General features: G+C 36.2%; 1 protein-coding gene across 1 annotated transcript in view; it reads right to left on the bottom strand.

The window, feature by feature from the left end:
• Window positions 1-6283: 6283 nt before the first annotated feature.
• LOC127879821 (tyrosine-protein phosphatase Lar-like) overlaps window positions 6284-16301 on the bottom strand; it is an 88400-nt gene continuing 78382 nt past the window's right edge. The window contains 9 exon segments of the mRNA XM_052426873.1: window positions 6284-10411; window positions 10997-11132; window positions 11604-11758; window positions 12188-12313; window positions 12951-13085; window positions 13484-13560; window positions 13836-13929; window positions 15126-15411; window positions 15792-15946. Coding sequence (XP_052282833.1) covers window positions 10343-10411; window positions 10997-11132; window positions 11604-11758; window positions 12188-12313; window positions 12951-13085; window positions 13484-13560; window positions 13836-13929; window positions 15126-15411; window positions 15792-15946 — 1233 coding nt within the window. The 3' untranslated portion in view covers window positions 6284-10342.

A 16301-nucleotide genomic window follows, 5' to 3' on the forward strand; every position in this document is an offset into this window, starting at 1 on the left:
TTTTAGTCAAGACACTATACCGAGGGTCGCTCATGGCTCGAGCACGTTATAGTACGTATAATACCATTCATCATCCGATAAATATAAATTCAGAAACAGTTATCATATTGGCTTTAAAAAAATAGCAGGAACATCTAATATATTTATTGGATTCTAATAGGGATGTAAATGCATCATACGCGCTCAAACGACGTTATACATGGCCGTGATTCAAATGAATGTCTATATCGCTTCCTTGGTGCAAAAAGGTATCATGTGCCTTTTAATTTCAATATCACATGGTACCTTTTTGCACCAATGGGGCGATATGATTTATTCCAAATACCGGTTTTAGTGTAAGAATAAATGCATATACAATTTAGATAACATAAGCTTTCCTTTTATCTCTATTTTTATTCAGTACAGAAGTACACGAATTTCTTCATAGTTTTGTAGGTTGCATTTATACATTTTCTTCATTGAAATGTTTAAAAGGAAACCAATTTCACCAAATATCAAATTGCAAAAAGTATTGCTTCGCCTTTCGAGCACGATTTCTTGTGCACTACGCTGCACACATAAAAAGTCGAGTTCGCTACGAAGAAGTGTATTTATTACCGTAATTTGTTGCTGCTCTACGAGACTGTGTTTACGGTGATTTCCCTGCGGACCCGGAATTCCCGCCTTCAGCAAATACTATACATGTATATGGTCTGCATTCCGACATGCCGGGCGCATGTTTGCCGCATAAGGAAGTAAATGGTTGTCGCTTAAAGCCTCCCATTATCATTTTTTATGATCGAATAACATTAAATCAAAGCGTCATCAAAATGAAATACGTTAAGAAACATCATGTTAAAAATAATTGATTAAGTGACTGATTAATGGTGTACACGCGACATATGAACATCACTTTTTCTAATTAACATCACAATAGTATCGCATGATACAAAAATATATTTGTGTTACATAAACTGCTTATAATTGTTTTGAAATAAAGTTCAATATTGAAACATAAATAGTTTTATCGTACATACCCGGAAAAGAGTAACGTGAATGTGACTCTTGAAGTTGTTGTGCCTCTAAAGTTCACAACTTTCGTTTTAAATACATCGGAAATAAACCACAGTCTTCACAATAATCCTGATTCTGGGCCGACGTAAACGCATCCAGCTCAAAGGCGTGTCGATAGGAAATGCCGGACAAGCGCACCGGAAGTGTCCGACCCGTCTTGCAACCTCTCTGTCCTGTTTGTCTGCTCGTATTACACGTAGAAAGTGTCGTCCTCGTTTATATATACCGTCGTCACGGATAGACGAGCAATACAACGATGACACGTTTCCAAACGACACAAAGCGCTGTTCCAAGTCATCGGGTGGGACATTTTACATGATTCCAATAATGCCTGGGAATAGCCTTATCATAAGCTTCATCGAAAGCACGTGAAATATTAAACATGACATTACTGCTCGGCAGCACACGGGTCGATATGAAGAGCGCGGGGCGGTCGCCGTGTCAGGTACGTATAGAGTCAGACGACAATGGGAAACTCATTCCATCACTTTACAGTTCTTTTGAAATTCTCATACAAGCCTTTGGCACTTATTTTATATTGCCGATGACTCAATTGATGTCAAATGCAATGTTGAACGGGATAACCCAATACCGAACAGTATCAGAAGAGTTTTGCAAACGCACTTAATGAGTTTGATGTATTCAGACGCATTGCCAAAACGACTGCATCCCACTCCACCCCCATGCGCTTGTTTTGGGAACACGGATTCATGAAAGACCTTTTTTACGTTATGTCATTTTTTTGGTGATCCTAGCGTAGGTTTTCTCTAAGAGCTCGCAGATTTGCATACCACTAAAACCATCCCAGACAAGGTCACCTTTTGCAAAACAATATTACGTAGTCAGAAGTCTAAACGTTTGGAATTATAAGAATATGATCAGCCATCGATATACTTTAGTATTTTTTTTTTCTAACTTTCATTCATTATACCTTCTTTTATATTATACTTTGACTCACTTATATCGGTGACTATTTTTTTTCCAGGTGCATTGCACACAGCGGAACAAACATTATTTATATAAATATAACATAAAAATTATAATAATATTGAAATGTTTTTTTGAAGTTATAAGTAGCAACCTGGGTAGTTCCTGAATTATTTTTGTAGACATTTTTTTTCTAATAAAGTTGTATTTAAGTTGTATTTAATACTTTTTTCAAACTGTAGTGGTTGTAGTGTTTATTTGTTGTGCATATTTTATGCACAATAATTACAGTACATTGTCAAGCACGCAACGAGAGGACTGGGAAACAAGTTTGTTCCAACGAAAGAAAATGCGTTTTAAGCGACTACTTCTATCACTATTGATTTTTTAACCGAAAGTCGATCCTTGAATATCTGTATCACCTTAAACTGAGAATAAATTGTTTGTTTGAAAATAATTATGCATGCGTTTAGCGTTAAATTCCGACTCCAAACGTTTATCGATATCGGTTAGTTTTTATTCCTCAAGCGGAACAGAGATTCCATGAAATATTCAGTAACCAAGTCTGCGTTACGGTGACATCCACCCTCGGGAACGCTCCCGCGGCGCCATGAATGCCGAGATACCCGGAACGCGATCGGTTGTGAACAAACTGCGGTTCACTCCTGGGCATGTTAGCGTTTGTGCAAAATAAATTTTTAATTGGTTCCATAAAGTTAAGTTTTAATATCCTCCGAAGTGAGTGATTCAAAGAGAAGCGCCGCTTGGTAATTGATTATAAATAAATACAGCGCTAGGACAAGCTGATGTGAACAGGAGGTTATTCCATTATTGTGAGCGAGAATATTTTGAACATGACAATGGTATACCGTATATTTACATGATGGGCAGTACGTTGTTTTTAGTGTATAGTGTTGTCATATACATAATGTCATTGTTCAAATTAGATATTTGTCCATTGTAAAACACATGAGAGGTTTCCGATACATGACATAGCTCTCCGTTACAGAGAACATGTTGTATATAACGTTATATTGTTCATATGAGCCTTGTTCTGAGAAAACTGGGCTTAATGCATGTGCGTTAAGTGTCATCCCAGATTAGCATGTGCAGTCCGCACAGGCTAATCAGGGACGACACATTCCGCCTTAACTTGATTTTCGGTAAGGAGGGACTTCCTTGAAATAAAAAATACCATAACGACGGAAAGTGTCGTCCCTGATTAGCCTGTGCGGACTACACAGGCTAATCTGGGACGACACTTAACGCACATGCATTATGCCCAGTTTTCTCAGAGTACGACTCATATATGTAACCATCTAGTTTACGTTGTTTTGGGCACAAAGTTCCATTCGAGTGCATAACTTTTTAATTGTTACATTTACTAATTTCTAACATAATATATTATACATGGCGGTCAGGGGCCATAATGTACCCAAAAAGTATAAGTCTAGCTAAATTATTAAAAGGCACTTATTGTATTTATGATTTTAGAATAAATTAAAATCCATCAGATATAAATTGTGCTTATGTCTTGATATGTGACTGTGTGACAAAGCTATATGTGGGGATAATTTTGTCATGGCCATGGAAGTTCTATTGTGGTTACAGTGTTCTTAATTGAATAACAATGTGAATATCGCGTTGCCTTGTACAGTTTTATGTTACAATATTCTATATCGCGGTACCGTCTACAATATTCCATTATAATACATGTATTCTATTTCACGCTGTGATCTATATAATAATATTCCCAAACCATATTTTTCATCACTTTGGCATGTTCAAAATGACGTTACTGTTTACTACAATGTAACGTTACCTTATTCTAATTCACGTTTTCATGATTAATATTTCATTTCCAAGTAACTTAAAACCGAACAAATATCTTAGTAAGTTAGGCCTATCCACGGAGCGTATATCTCATCTAGAGTCTGTGGCCTATCACAACTCCCCGTTACAGGGTCGGCTCCATACATACCTATCCTGGGGGCCGTTTCATAAACGATCGTATGGCAATTTTACTTACGAGGGAATTTTGTAATCTGAATAAGTTGACCAACTAGCTCGGCATGCTCGTCAAATATATACGACTCTTGAGATGCCAGTGTAATTAATTAAGTACTGAAAATTTATGATATGGACTTTAGTAATTCTGTATCTTCGAAAAATGTATCTTATCGTAAATCTACGATGTTTATTGAAACGGTCCCCGGGTGTGTTTGTGTGGGCGGGAGGGCGTGGGCACAAATAAACCAATCACGGTCATCATAGTTCTGGCTTCCATAACTTTAAATGTCGCTTTTTATGATTTTTGACTGGCGCGACTTTATACAGGTATGTCAATACTATATAAACTGTACGCTGAAGTTTCTTTAGCTACGGTCATCATAGCATTAAAGGAAGGTGATTGATTGACTGATTGACTGGGATGGATGAAGGTTGGTTACTTGGTTGGTTAAGCTCGATTGGTCATTGTCGTCTCGGGTACTACTTAAATGTACCCCGCGAACTCTTAAGTATACTTAAACGTACCCGGGAATTCTTGCGCTAAATTGGTCGTTGTCGGCTTTTTTCTCAAAATAATTATGGTCATATTTATGTCAAAATTTTGTACAATGACCTCTATTTTATCGAAACTCATACTACAAAAAGGTTGATGATGCAGGTTTTGTCGAAGTGAGCTCGGTTCGTTGTCGGTATTGCGTTGTACGACATTTTTTTGGGTCATTCGTGTCGCCGGTCTAAATTTGCCGGGTACGTGCATTGTGTACACACCGGTCTTACTGACAATAACGTAGTGACGTCACCATCTATGTATAGAATGGGGTACGTGTGGGTATATTTTCCGTACCCGGAGTACATTTAAGTGTACTTAAGCGTACCCGTGGTATATTTAAGTAGTACCCGAGCCGACAATGTCCAATCGAGCGTTGGTTAGTCGATCGGTCGGTTGGTTGCCGTGTTATATACTATAATATGGAACTATAAACGCTAGTGTTTCCAAAAAAGACAGCAAAGATACCAACAACAGTTGATCTAAGCTGGTATCTCATAGACAACTCGATTGCATTGTGTTATTTCATGCCGGCGACTGTTGTAATTGGCAGTATTTTTTCTTACACAGATTCAAGTTATCGTGTAGGTATCGTACACAATCAGATATTGCCATATATTGATATACACGTTATTGTATACACGTTATTGTATACGTGCGATCATAAAATTTGAATAACGAATGAAAGCGGAATACATTTAACATACAGTTTTCAATGTGAAGGGCATCGCAAATATTTATTTCCATTTTTTGAAGATCTTACATTTTGGGAACACGATTTGTATATCTACGGCATTTAATGGTTAACCAATTTACCCGTTCTTTGACGGTCGTGCTGTCTTTCAGTATGTCTGTCCGTACGATAGTTACACAAAATGACAAATTTCGTACAATATAAATAAAGCTTCATATAAGACTTTTACACTTGCACGGATGATATATATTCATCTATTGACAGTTTTTTGACGAATGCGTCGACCATCAATCCGTATATGCATTGAAATAACGCGTTGGTTACGTTTCTTTGGCTACGTAGAAATGCAGTGTTACAATAACTCCAGCGTACTTTAAAAAGCTGCTTTTATCCACAACTCGACTGAATTTTTATAACACCTCCGTACCGTTATTAAAGAGTAATACTGGAATCGTCACGGACGCCAGACCATCTGTCCGACAATCGGACAGCCGTCTGTCCGTAGACCCAATTTTGTCCGGAGGTGTTCTTAAAACTTTTCAATGACCAACATTCAAGCTTGCAGTCATTGTTCCTCTTGATATTAAGGTCTGAATGAGCGTTGTTTATCATCCCACGTTACACAATTACAAAGTTATGACGTTTTCATCTCAACCGTTGTATGACACAAAGCTACACATTACCACATGCGGCGGCGATGGTAATTCTTCGTTACAACAATGTGTGGAAAATGGCTATGTGCAAACAGCATAAATCCAGAACAGCCTGCGAGTAACTGGCAGCCTGTTCAGGTTTTATGCTGTTTGCTCCTCATCAGTATCAAAGATACGGAGATGAAGTCTTAAAAACTTGAATCTAGTAAAAAAAGGTCTTAAACTAAATATAACTTTCTATGGGACTACACATGCGTATCTAAGTGGTAAAGGGTTACCGGTAATGGTGAGTGTCAAGCTAATGTTGGCAGATTCTATTAAAGTACCGGTAAAAAGTGTTTTATTGTGTATGCTTGAAACATAGAAGCTGCGTACACAAATAAAGAATAAAACACAAGGTTAGTCATACAAGATTTGTTTTATTCATCCAAGATGACTAGGTTGTACATCGTATAATTAACATAGTAAAGTAGTCCAGCCTCCCGTACACTCACAAACACACCTGTCGAGAGAGCTATCTGCCAATAATACTACAGGTACCGTACAGAAAACACGCCAGGAAAAGCGTTTTTGAACATAAACTAGTAATGTAACCTATTATAAACTTTACTGAAGCTTAAGCAACCAGACATACTGACATAATACATAGATAAACACATTTTCATTATGATCTCAGGTTTAAAACATTGTACTAAAATCAAAATTTTATTGTTTTATTTTGTGCGTTAGTAAAACATTCATTTTCTTAAAAAGTTAATCTTCCGTAAATACAGAGACGTAGATAACATGTTATCTACGTCTCTGGTAAATATTAAATATTGGATTATTGAAAAAGGAATTTAAAAGACGTTTCCCACAGTTGTAGAATCACAGTCATATACACATCATTCAAAATGGCTCACTAATATTTGATCATAGAAAAATGTAAATCAAATGATGACACTCAGTCTTTACATTCGGCCTATGTTTTCCACAAACATTATACCTCAACAAAAGTGGACATAGAGAAATGCACATTACATGATGACAATCTTTATACGAGCTTCCACAACAATAACAACAACAACAATACAATATAACAATGATTTGCTTTGAATAAATGCTACAGCATTGGTTACGACATAGGGAGACAACTCTGTTACTTAATGCTGTTATAAATATTGTTCCAAATCATATGTTCACAATGTTATACTCAAACCAACTTTGATGCATGTAAATGAAAGAGGACGATTCTTCCTGTAGTGAAAGCATTCAAAATCTTCCAGGGATAACTTTACCCAATATTTTGTGTTATAGCTGGATCCTGACAAGGTACTCATAAAAGTACTCATGTAGTTGAAAAGTTGAATTCTTGAAACAAATTATTATAAAATATTGATTCATATTGTCTATAAATGTGTATAAATAATTCAAATTTGTAGTGTATACATTTCAACATGGCAATACTATTTGTCTTATTACATATAAAGTTATTATAGTGACAATTACCAAAAGTAGAACAGTATGTATATATTATATCAATACATTATATGGTGCAAAAAGTATTGGACCGACCATACTATCCATTTTTCGTGAGGAGATTAAATCTTGTGTCCACTCCCTGGAATGGCTGATATTGAGTAATTCACGTCAACAATTTTTGAAGAGTGCATAAAGGGTAAAACAACATCCAATAGTGCACAACATTGCAGTATCAACCGCAGTTTTTATCTACATAATCCACAGGTAACCATATGAAAAAAATTGAACATAGAGAAACAACTGTTGCTAAAAATTAACATATGATAAATCTTAATTAGGGAGCTTATTTCTTCATACACCTTTTTTAAACATATACATTTGTAAACTGTTATTTACTTAATTTTTTCATTAAAAGTTAACTTCGATAAAGTTGATAATTTAAAGTTGCATTTCCATTAGAATCTTACTTTAATAGGAACAGTTTTTTTTAAAGGTTTTAAGCAATCAAAACACCCTGTACAGATTATATGAAATTTAATTTAAAATAGTTTATTTTGGTTATTTATTAATACCAGATGCAATAAAAATTTGATTTTTTGGCAAATCAAGCAATGAACTATAGTACAAAATAGTGAATACAATGCAGAATATGTTAAGTGCGCTGTGTAAATGTAACAAAATCATGTTCTGTTTATAGCATCATCCTTATGAATCCCTTTCATATCAAGTTGAAAAACACCTTCACATTAACAACGTTTTTATTACTAGTAGAATAGCCTAGAATTGTGTAATACATCTGACGATTGATCACATAAAGACTCATCTTTTACCACTATGTTAAATAGAAACAACTACATCTACTATACCAACTAGTACATACCAGCCAGTCTCTGGGAGTGACCAGCTTAATGCATGTGCATGTAAACTATAGTCCCAGCTCAGCCTGTGAAGTCTGCAAAGACTTATCAGGGACAGCTAACCCTTTTAATTGAATTTTTCGTTTAAAGGAACCATTTTCTAAAAAGGGCTAGGCTGAAAGTGTCTTCCATGATAAGCCTGCGCAGACTGCACATGGTAATCTGGGATGATACTCTGGGAGCATGCATTAAGCCCTGTTTTCCCACAGCTCAGCTATATGTCAGATCATAATCACAACTATATTTCTTACTGAATAAGTAAATTCTCGAATTTTTATTTACTCATCAATTTCCAACCTGTTATAATTGTTTAGGCCAAAAATACAGTATAATATATCTGAACTATTACAGAACCCTTATATACGCTGAGTTGTTCACAATTCAATACCTTGTTCAAAAGATTATAAGAATTTCGCTTGCAATTCTATGGCCACAATACAACATTCTATAACAAATAAACCATATGAGTCCAAATCTTCAAATTCTAGATAAAATTAAGTTAAAAATACACTGTACTGTATATTAAATGCAGGGTTCCATATATAAAATGCAGATCATTGGCAAATATTAATTTATTTTAAGCGTCAAAAAGAATTTTTTATAGAACAAACATTAACACAACACCACAACAAATATTATAAATATAAATAAATGACAGTTGATGTGCTATCTAGAGAAATATGATGAAATTTGATAAATTTACAACATAGATCTATATACACCAAAGCCCATGCTGCAGTACCATATGGGAAACACAGCTACCATAACTTAAAACAGTCAAATGTTTCATCTTCTGCTGTCATGACACACTATGGAAATTATAAACTTAACTTAAAACAGTCAAATGTTTCATCTTCTGCTGTCATGACACACTATGGAAATTATAAACTTAATCAATTCTTTTAAATAATTCAAAACGTTTCTCACATGAGTGTTTGTACTGCGATTAGACTTGAATAGAGATTTGTTTTGTTCATTGATAACCAAACCGAAAATATTTATGATTTAACAGACATAAACAATAGATTTTTATTTTCTAACATAAATGTTTTGCAAATTGCGAGACAATGTTCTATTGGGAGATACTGCTGGCTGGGTTATGTACTATGTTTCATGTTAACCCTTTGCATGCTGGGAAATTTGTCGTCTGCAAAAATGTTGTCAGCTGAATTTCGAAAATTAGCATTGTCTTCGATTTTTTTTCAAAGAATACTATCAGAATAGCAAACAGTTTGGATTCTGATGAGACACCATGTTCTGTGGCGTCTCATCTGGATCCAAACTGTTTGCAAAGGTCTTCAAAATTCGGTTCCAGCACTGAAGGAGTTAAGCCATGTAATACACAATGACAATGTCCAGGTCTATGATGAGAGAACAACAGTATATGGTCTGTGTGATGCAGCTGTTACACATTCTCTCAAGCATCCATGATTTCACGATGAGTTTCAAGCTGAAACTGTTATCTAGTATTGCACCGTCTGGATTCTCTACCGACACAATCCACGTAAGGTACCGCCTATTATGCCATATAAGCCACGTACAAATGATTGGCATTCATTCCATGCTTCCTCCATACATCTTAGTCTATTAAAGCACAGAATATCTTACTAAGTTAGTCAAATGCATTGAATACATTTCCGTACACTGGAACTTTGTTTGTGTTTAACACAAGTGTATATTAGTGTACACAGTATAAATATTAGATGAAAATTGCAAGAGCCACCATGGTCAGAGGGTATACAGCCTTCAAAAACCACACAATTATAAAACGTTCCTTGATGTCTTCTAATAAATCCTCACACAAAATATCTGCCATCACTGTTGTAAATATACAAGGTCCAGATAAGCCTCTGTAAGATTATAGTCACAAATAATTATGCAGTAATGTCCCACAAAGAGGGTCTCTTATAGCATCTATATGTACACGCAGAAGCTGACGGCATTGCAACATCTATAGAGCAACCTCGCTCTTTCTCAGCTGAGATTTGCTCCGTCTGACAAGGGACGTGGTTGCCATGGCGTTGCTGTTGGCGCCAATATCTGATTGGATGGCAGCATGGCGCTCCTGCAGGGCAGCCAGTCAATTGGCGTAGTGGTCAAATGAGCCCAGGTACTCGAGAGCGGCTCGGTAGCAGAACTGATACTGGTCCTGAAACAGATGGAAGACATTAGATTTAGTTTAGTTTGAACCTATTTTTGCTTGATTGCAAAGAAGCCTAAGAATCATTAAAATATATTTTAGTTCGATTTCTAGGTAAACCAGTACTTTGTGTCTTTAGGGGAGATCTAATGAATGTTCTCACAGTGGCTAGGGGGCCACTATATCAACTACACACAAGCGACCTGTTCAAGGATTACTTTTGTAAATGTTTTATTGAAACATTTCTTTTTGCGTGGTGGAAAAAATGGAATTAGCACTGTAGTCCAATATTTTGTGTTACAGTTTTTGTGTTAACATTGTAATACTTTAAATGCTTCCAAAATAAACAACAGCTATTCAATATAATTAAAATTAAACGAAGCAAGGTTTCTCAAAATATTATTTGGAGGGAGGGGGGGGGGGGGGGGGGGGGGGGGAGGGGGGTCTAGCGGTAGTTTGATCTTATAAATAAAAGTCTTATAAATAAAAGTTCAATCAAATAATCAAAACATCCTTTACTTAATGCACAGGTGAGCTGACAAAATACAAAGTTTCAGTATGTGACACGAGTTGATTTCCCAAGCCAGCCCATACCTCTGTCTGCACCATGGCGGGCCTCTGTGTTCTGAGCATCTTCACTGTCTGGAACATGTCAACCACGCCCTCATACCGCATCCTCTCCAGAACAATGCTCAGCGTGATGAACACGCCCGTACGACCCACACCCGCACTGAAACAAGATCAACAATACTGAAGATTACAAACGTAACATTCAAATAGAATTGTAACAAAAAATCAATGGGAGTTGAGCTTAAATTTTTCAATTGCATATTCTCAGCATAGCATTAATCGACCAAATAGAACTGAATCAGTATTTTCTTAAGCCATTAATCATATACACTGTAGATGAGTATTACTTCTGACAAAAGCTATTCTAGTTTTCATGATTTTGCACAACTTCAACAAGAATCGATTTTGTTAATTTAGTTTTTTAATAGTCATATCTTCCTGGCTCCCATACAAAGCCTAAGGTTAAAAGTGCAACTCTACTGTCCGTTTCTGGATAGAAACCATACATGGCATCTTCAGAAAAGATCTTATGAATGCTCCCAGAGTAAGGATTAAATCTGTGATCTGCAAAACCCTACCAACTACTTCAGGCCGCCCACACTGCCCCACCCGTCCTGGTTTCCATGGTTACCTGCAGTGCACGGTGATGGGTCCCTCCTGTCCGAACTGCTCCTTGGTCTTATGCACCTGGCCTATGAAGTCTATAAAGCCCTCCCCAGACTTGGGCACACCTTGCTCCGGCCAGTCCGTGAACTGGAACTGACGGATGGTCCGCGACTGGCCGTCCTGCACCACCACAATATATCATGTAAAACTTGTTTTTGCGGCTTTTGTACAAACTTTGACAGTTTTTAGTCTCTTAGAAAATCAAATTAAGTAAAGGACATACTAGTTGAAAGTTTTAACAGTTTAATTTCCCACCCTAAAACACTGAAGAGCAGTAAACATCTTTACAACCTTTATGCCATATTTTCTGTATTTTCAGTAAATTCTTTTACATCTTCCATATTTCATGCCCATTTGACATAAAGGAGGGTTTCATCTTGTCCTTCAGTGCTTTAGCATTTTATTTATTAATGCACATGTAATGAAAACAATCATTATTCATCAAATGGACAGAAAGTGAAAGATAACTTTTTAAAACCAATTTATCTATTCCAATTAGAAGAGCAAGACAAATGTTGTAAGAGGCAATGTCATGAAAGGACTACTCACCCTGGCATCTGTGACCTTGAACTCTCTAAGAATGTACTGGGGCATGTTGTACTCCGCCATGGGGTCCACCACAAAGTACTGGTAGCGGGCCGACCGTTCACTGGGCCAGTACTGGTGACATTTCTCCTGTAACAGACACATGACTGGGTGATTACCACATACTTGGTTGGCCTTGCTGTGTTTTTTTTATTGTCCAACCAAGGCAATGTTTTGAGCTAGATAGGCCCACTAAAACATTTTTTTTGTAGAAATATTTCTTTTCATTTTATGAAAACTTCAGTTAACCTTATTGTTCATAGTTTGGTGTTTTATCTGCATATTAATATTATACTCTATTTAGTAAACAAATCAAAATATTGTTCATATGACCAAACTAAGTGATATCTTTGTGATAAGAATCTAGGTTTTCCAAAATGGGGTTGACTGTTAGCAAAAATAACAACAGGGTGGCCTTTAGACATGTTATGCAGATAAAGAAACAAAAGGATTATTTTTATAATATAATTTTACTATACCAGCATTTTCAATGCCGTGAACAATTCTTGAACTCATTCAAAACTCATTTTCAGTTGTTTTTCAAGTTAGTGTCCGACCTCTTACCAATTGTCCCAATCATATCACTAAAAACTACTGAGTCATATACATTTTCAGGTGCAAAAATACTGCAAAATTGAAACGAGCACCATGTAATATGAAAACAAACAGTGAACAAAAGAGAACACCTAAAATATGCCATCTACTTGCCGAACCAAGTCGCACTTACCCGTCCCATCTCCCTCAGTTTGGTCAACATGACGATGATGGTTGAGTTATGTTCCCATAGCATTCTCCAGAAGTCCTCTGTTGTGTCAGCCAGTGGCCCCTGTGTTGCCATGTATGCCTTGCGGTGACGGTAACCCTGGAAACACACCAGTTATGAAGTCATGTTACTATGGCTCAGCTGATGATTATTCTAGCTCAGGTAACAATAAAACTGGGGCCTCTGACTAAATCCTTTCTGTACAGCAAAGCAATTTGTGCAATTAATCTATTCAAATATTTGTTTATGTTTATAAAAATGTTATTTTCTGTATTATGTTTGTAAGAATCATGAAAACCAACTTTAACTGCATATTATCAGAAAAACGCATAAAACAATATACAAATAAATGTAAAAAAATTCCTTTATATTTTAAATTAATGTCTTATTGACAGTGGAGGAGGTTAATTAGTTTTATTAAGCAATGTATATATACATATAACAGTTTTTGTTTAAACAATTTTAACCAGCTAATGAGTCCTCTTGTTAACACATACATTTATGAAGCTTGCATTGATGTAGTCTGACCCATCCACACCTCTGATAGGCTGAAGAGCCACTCGTGTTGACTCGTCTGCAACAAGCAAAAAGGTGCGGGCTACTATTGCAAGTGTTGATCTTAAAAATTAAAACCATTTCATTGTTGTGATAAATCTGCTACATTTGTATGTAACAGAAAATAAGAAATATACATATTTAAATTGAAGCTGCTATGTCCATACATGTAAACTTCCGGAAAACATTCATCATTTGAAGACACTAAATTTTTAATTTACATCAAGGGAGACAACTGCAGCAACTACAGAGACCAAAAAGCATCTACAAATATACTTCCCCTTGGTTACTTACAGGGCAGGATGTTGACTAGTCGGTTCTTGAACTTGTTCACTGGCAGATTGGCACTGACAAATCTGTTGGGACTGGCCTTCATGTTGGCTAATCTCTGCAAATACACCAGGGCTTGGTTATGTGATACGTAAATTTAATTTGCTGCAGGATGATGTATGTACAGATTACAGCAAACTAATGGGGCATTTTTTTGAAACTTCAACTGAATTTTATCATACCATTAATACAAACAGATCAAGTTTAGAAAGGAATCTGGCTAGTTTAATGGAAATGAATATCTTTATATGATAACCTGGTGTTATATGTTAGAGAAGGCTTATGTTTCAATATAATAAGCATTTTTTTAAAGAATGGATGATCACTAAAACTTATAAAAGATTAGTTTGCTTTGTCTTACATATCAAGATAAACTATTCTGTTTAATGTTCTGTTAAACACTTATAAAATCATAAATAAACTGATTTCAACACAGACTCTCAAATTTTGGCATAACTCTCCACTTAGTGCACAATACAATAATTTTACTGTTTATTCTGTAGATATTTGAATGAAAAAAACAACAGTGATTCTTATTCAGCATGAAAATATCACATAAAACTGTTCTTCATTTGAGTTCATCCCTTAATATTAGACCTTTTTATCAAATAATTGTTAAGTTCAGAAAGATAAATTTAGACAAGTTTGTGCTTATAATATGTAGATTGATGGTATTGGTATAGATAAAATATACAGTGCAATTATATATTTATCAAGTCTGATAGAACTAAAAATCACAAATAAAACAATCAATAATAATGAAATTCACAGATAAAACAATCAATAATAATGAAAATCATAGATAAAACAATCAATAATAATGAAAATCATAGATAAAACAATCAATAATAATGAAAATCATAGATAAAACAATCAATAATAATGAAAATCATAGATAAAATTCCATTGACAATTAAAGCTATAAGCCAGTAACTTGCAGTCTGTTCAGGTTTTGAGCTGTTTGCTGCTTATGAGTATTTTACAGTATGAAATGATGCCTTTAAAACTTTTAATTATTAAGAAAGCTTTTTTATTTATTTAAATTTACTAAAAGACTACGAACAGGCCAAACTGCGTATCTGAAGGGTAGAGGGTTAAACTACAGTTTTTTCTTTGGGATTGTGTAAACTAGAGTCCCATTGGGATTGTGTACCTTAAACTCGAGTTCCATGATTTGGGATTGCATACCTTTAACTCAAGTTCCATAGGGATTGTGTACCTTAAACTTGAGTTCCATGATTTGGGATTGCATACCTTAAACTCGAGTTCCATTCCTGTGACAGTCTCCCCAGGCTCAGGCTGCATGAGTTTCTGTATGTGCGGGGAGAGGCTGCGGGCGGGAACCTCAGTGTTGCCACAGGTAACCGCCTCCAGCAGAGCGTCATGAATAAAGATGTACTGGTCTTCAGTCTGCACCATGTAGTTGCGCTGCGCACGCAGGCAGGTCACATGACCATATATATCGACAGTCTTCTCGTGCTTGATGCGCTCCAGCATGGCGTCAATCACGATGAATGCGCCAGTCCGGCCCACACCCGCACTGGAATGGGACAGCACGGCTTGTAAGTGATTGGAATTGTATTTAGTCAGAACTGTTTTCCAGAAATAGTACAAGCTAAGAATATGCATAAGTGAAACTCAAAATTAAGAAATTCTTTGGATCACTGATGTCATTAGGTGAAGGAACATGCAGCAACCATGCTTTATTATTGTGCATTTTTATAATATCTCACAATAAAAAACAACCTAAAAGTTTTGTTACAAACGTTACAGTGACCTTCCCAGCACCACTTTGGTCAGAGGCAAATATTAAGGATTGAGTCGGTCACTGGTGATCATACTGATTAGCCTGCGCAGACTGCACAGGCTAATCTGGGACAACACTTTACAGAAATGCTGAGTGATGTCTGCTGCCCATACCTGCAGTGACAGATAATGGGACCCGCGTCAGGTGGGTTGGAGGCCTTGACACGCCTCATGAACATCAGGAGGGGGGTTGGGTGGTCGGGCACACCGTGATCGGGCCAAGCCGTGAACTGGAACTGACGCACCTCGCGCTTCTCTGGCACCCCGTACTGGAAAACAAGTAGCTGCATTGATATAGGGAATGTTCTTATTGTTTTACTAGAAAACAAGGTGCTGCATTGATATAGGGAATGTTTTTATTGTTTTACTAGAAAACAAGGTGCTGCATTGATAAAGGGAATGTTCTTATTGTTTTACTAGAAAACAAGATGCTGCATTGATATAGGGAATGGTCTTATTGTTTTACTAGAAAACAAGGTGCTGCATTGATATAGGGAATGGTCTTATTGTTTTACTAGAAAACAAGGTGCTGCATTGATATAGGGAATGTTCTTATTGTTTTACTAGAAAACAATGTGCTGCATTGATATAGGGAATGGTCTTATTGTTTTACTAGAAAACAAG

Source organism: Dreissena polymorpha, chromosome 4 (genome assembly GCF_020536995.1).
Source record: "Dreissena polymorpha isolate Duluth1 chromosome 4, UMN_Dpol_1.0, whole genome shotgun sequence".
Classification (NCBI taxonomy): Eukaryota; Metazoa; Mollusca; class Bivalvia; order Myida; family Dreissenidae; genus Dreissena; species Dreissena polymorpha.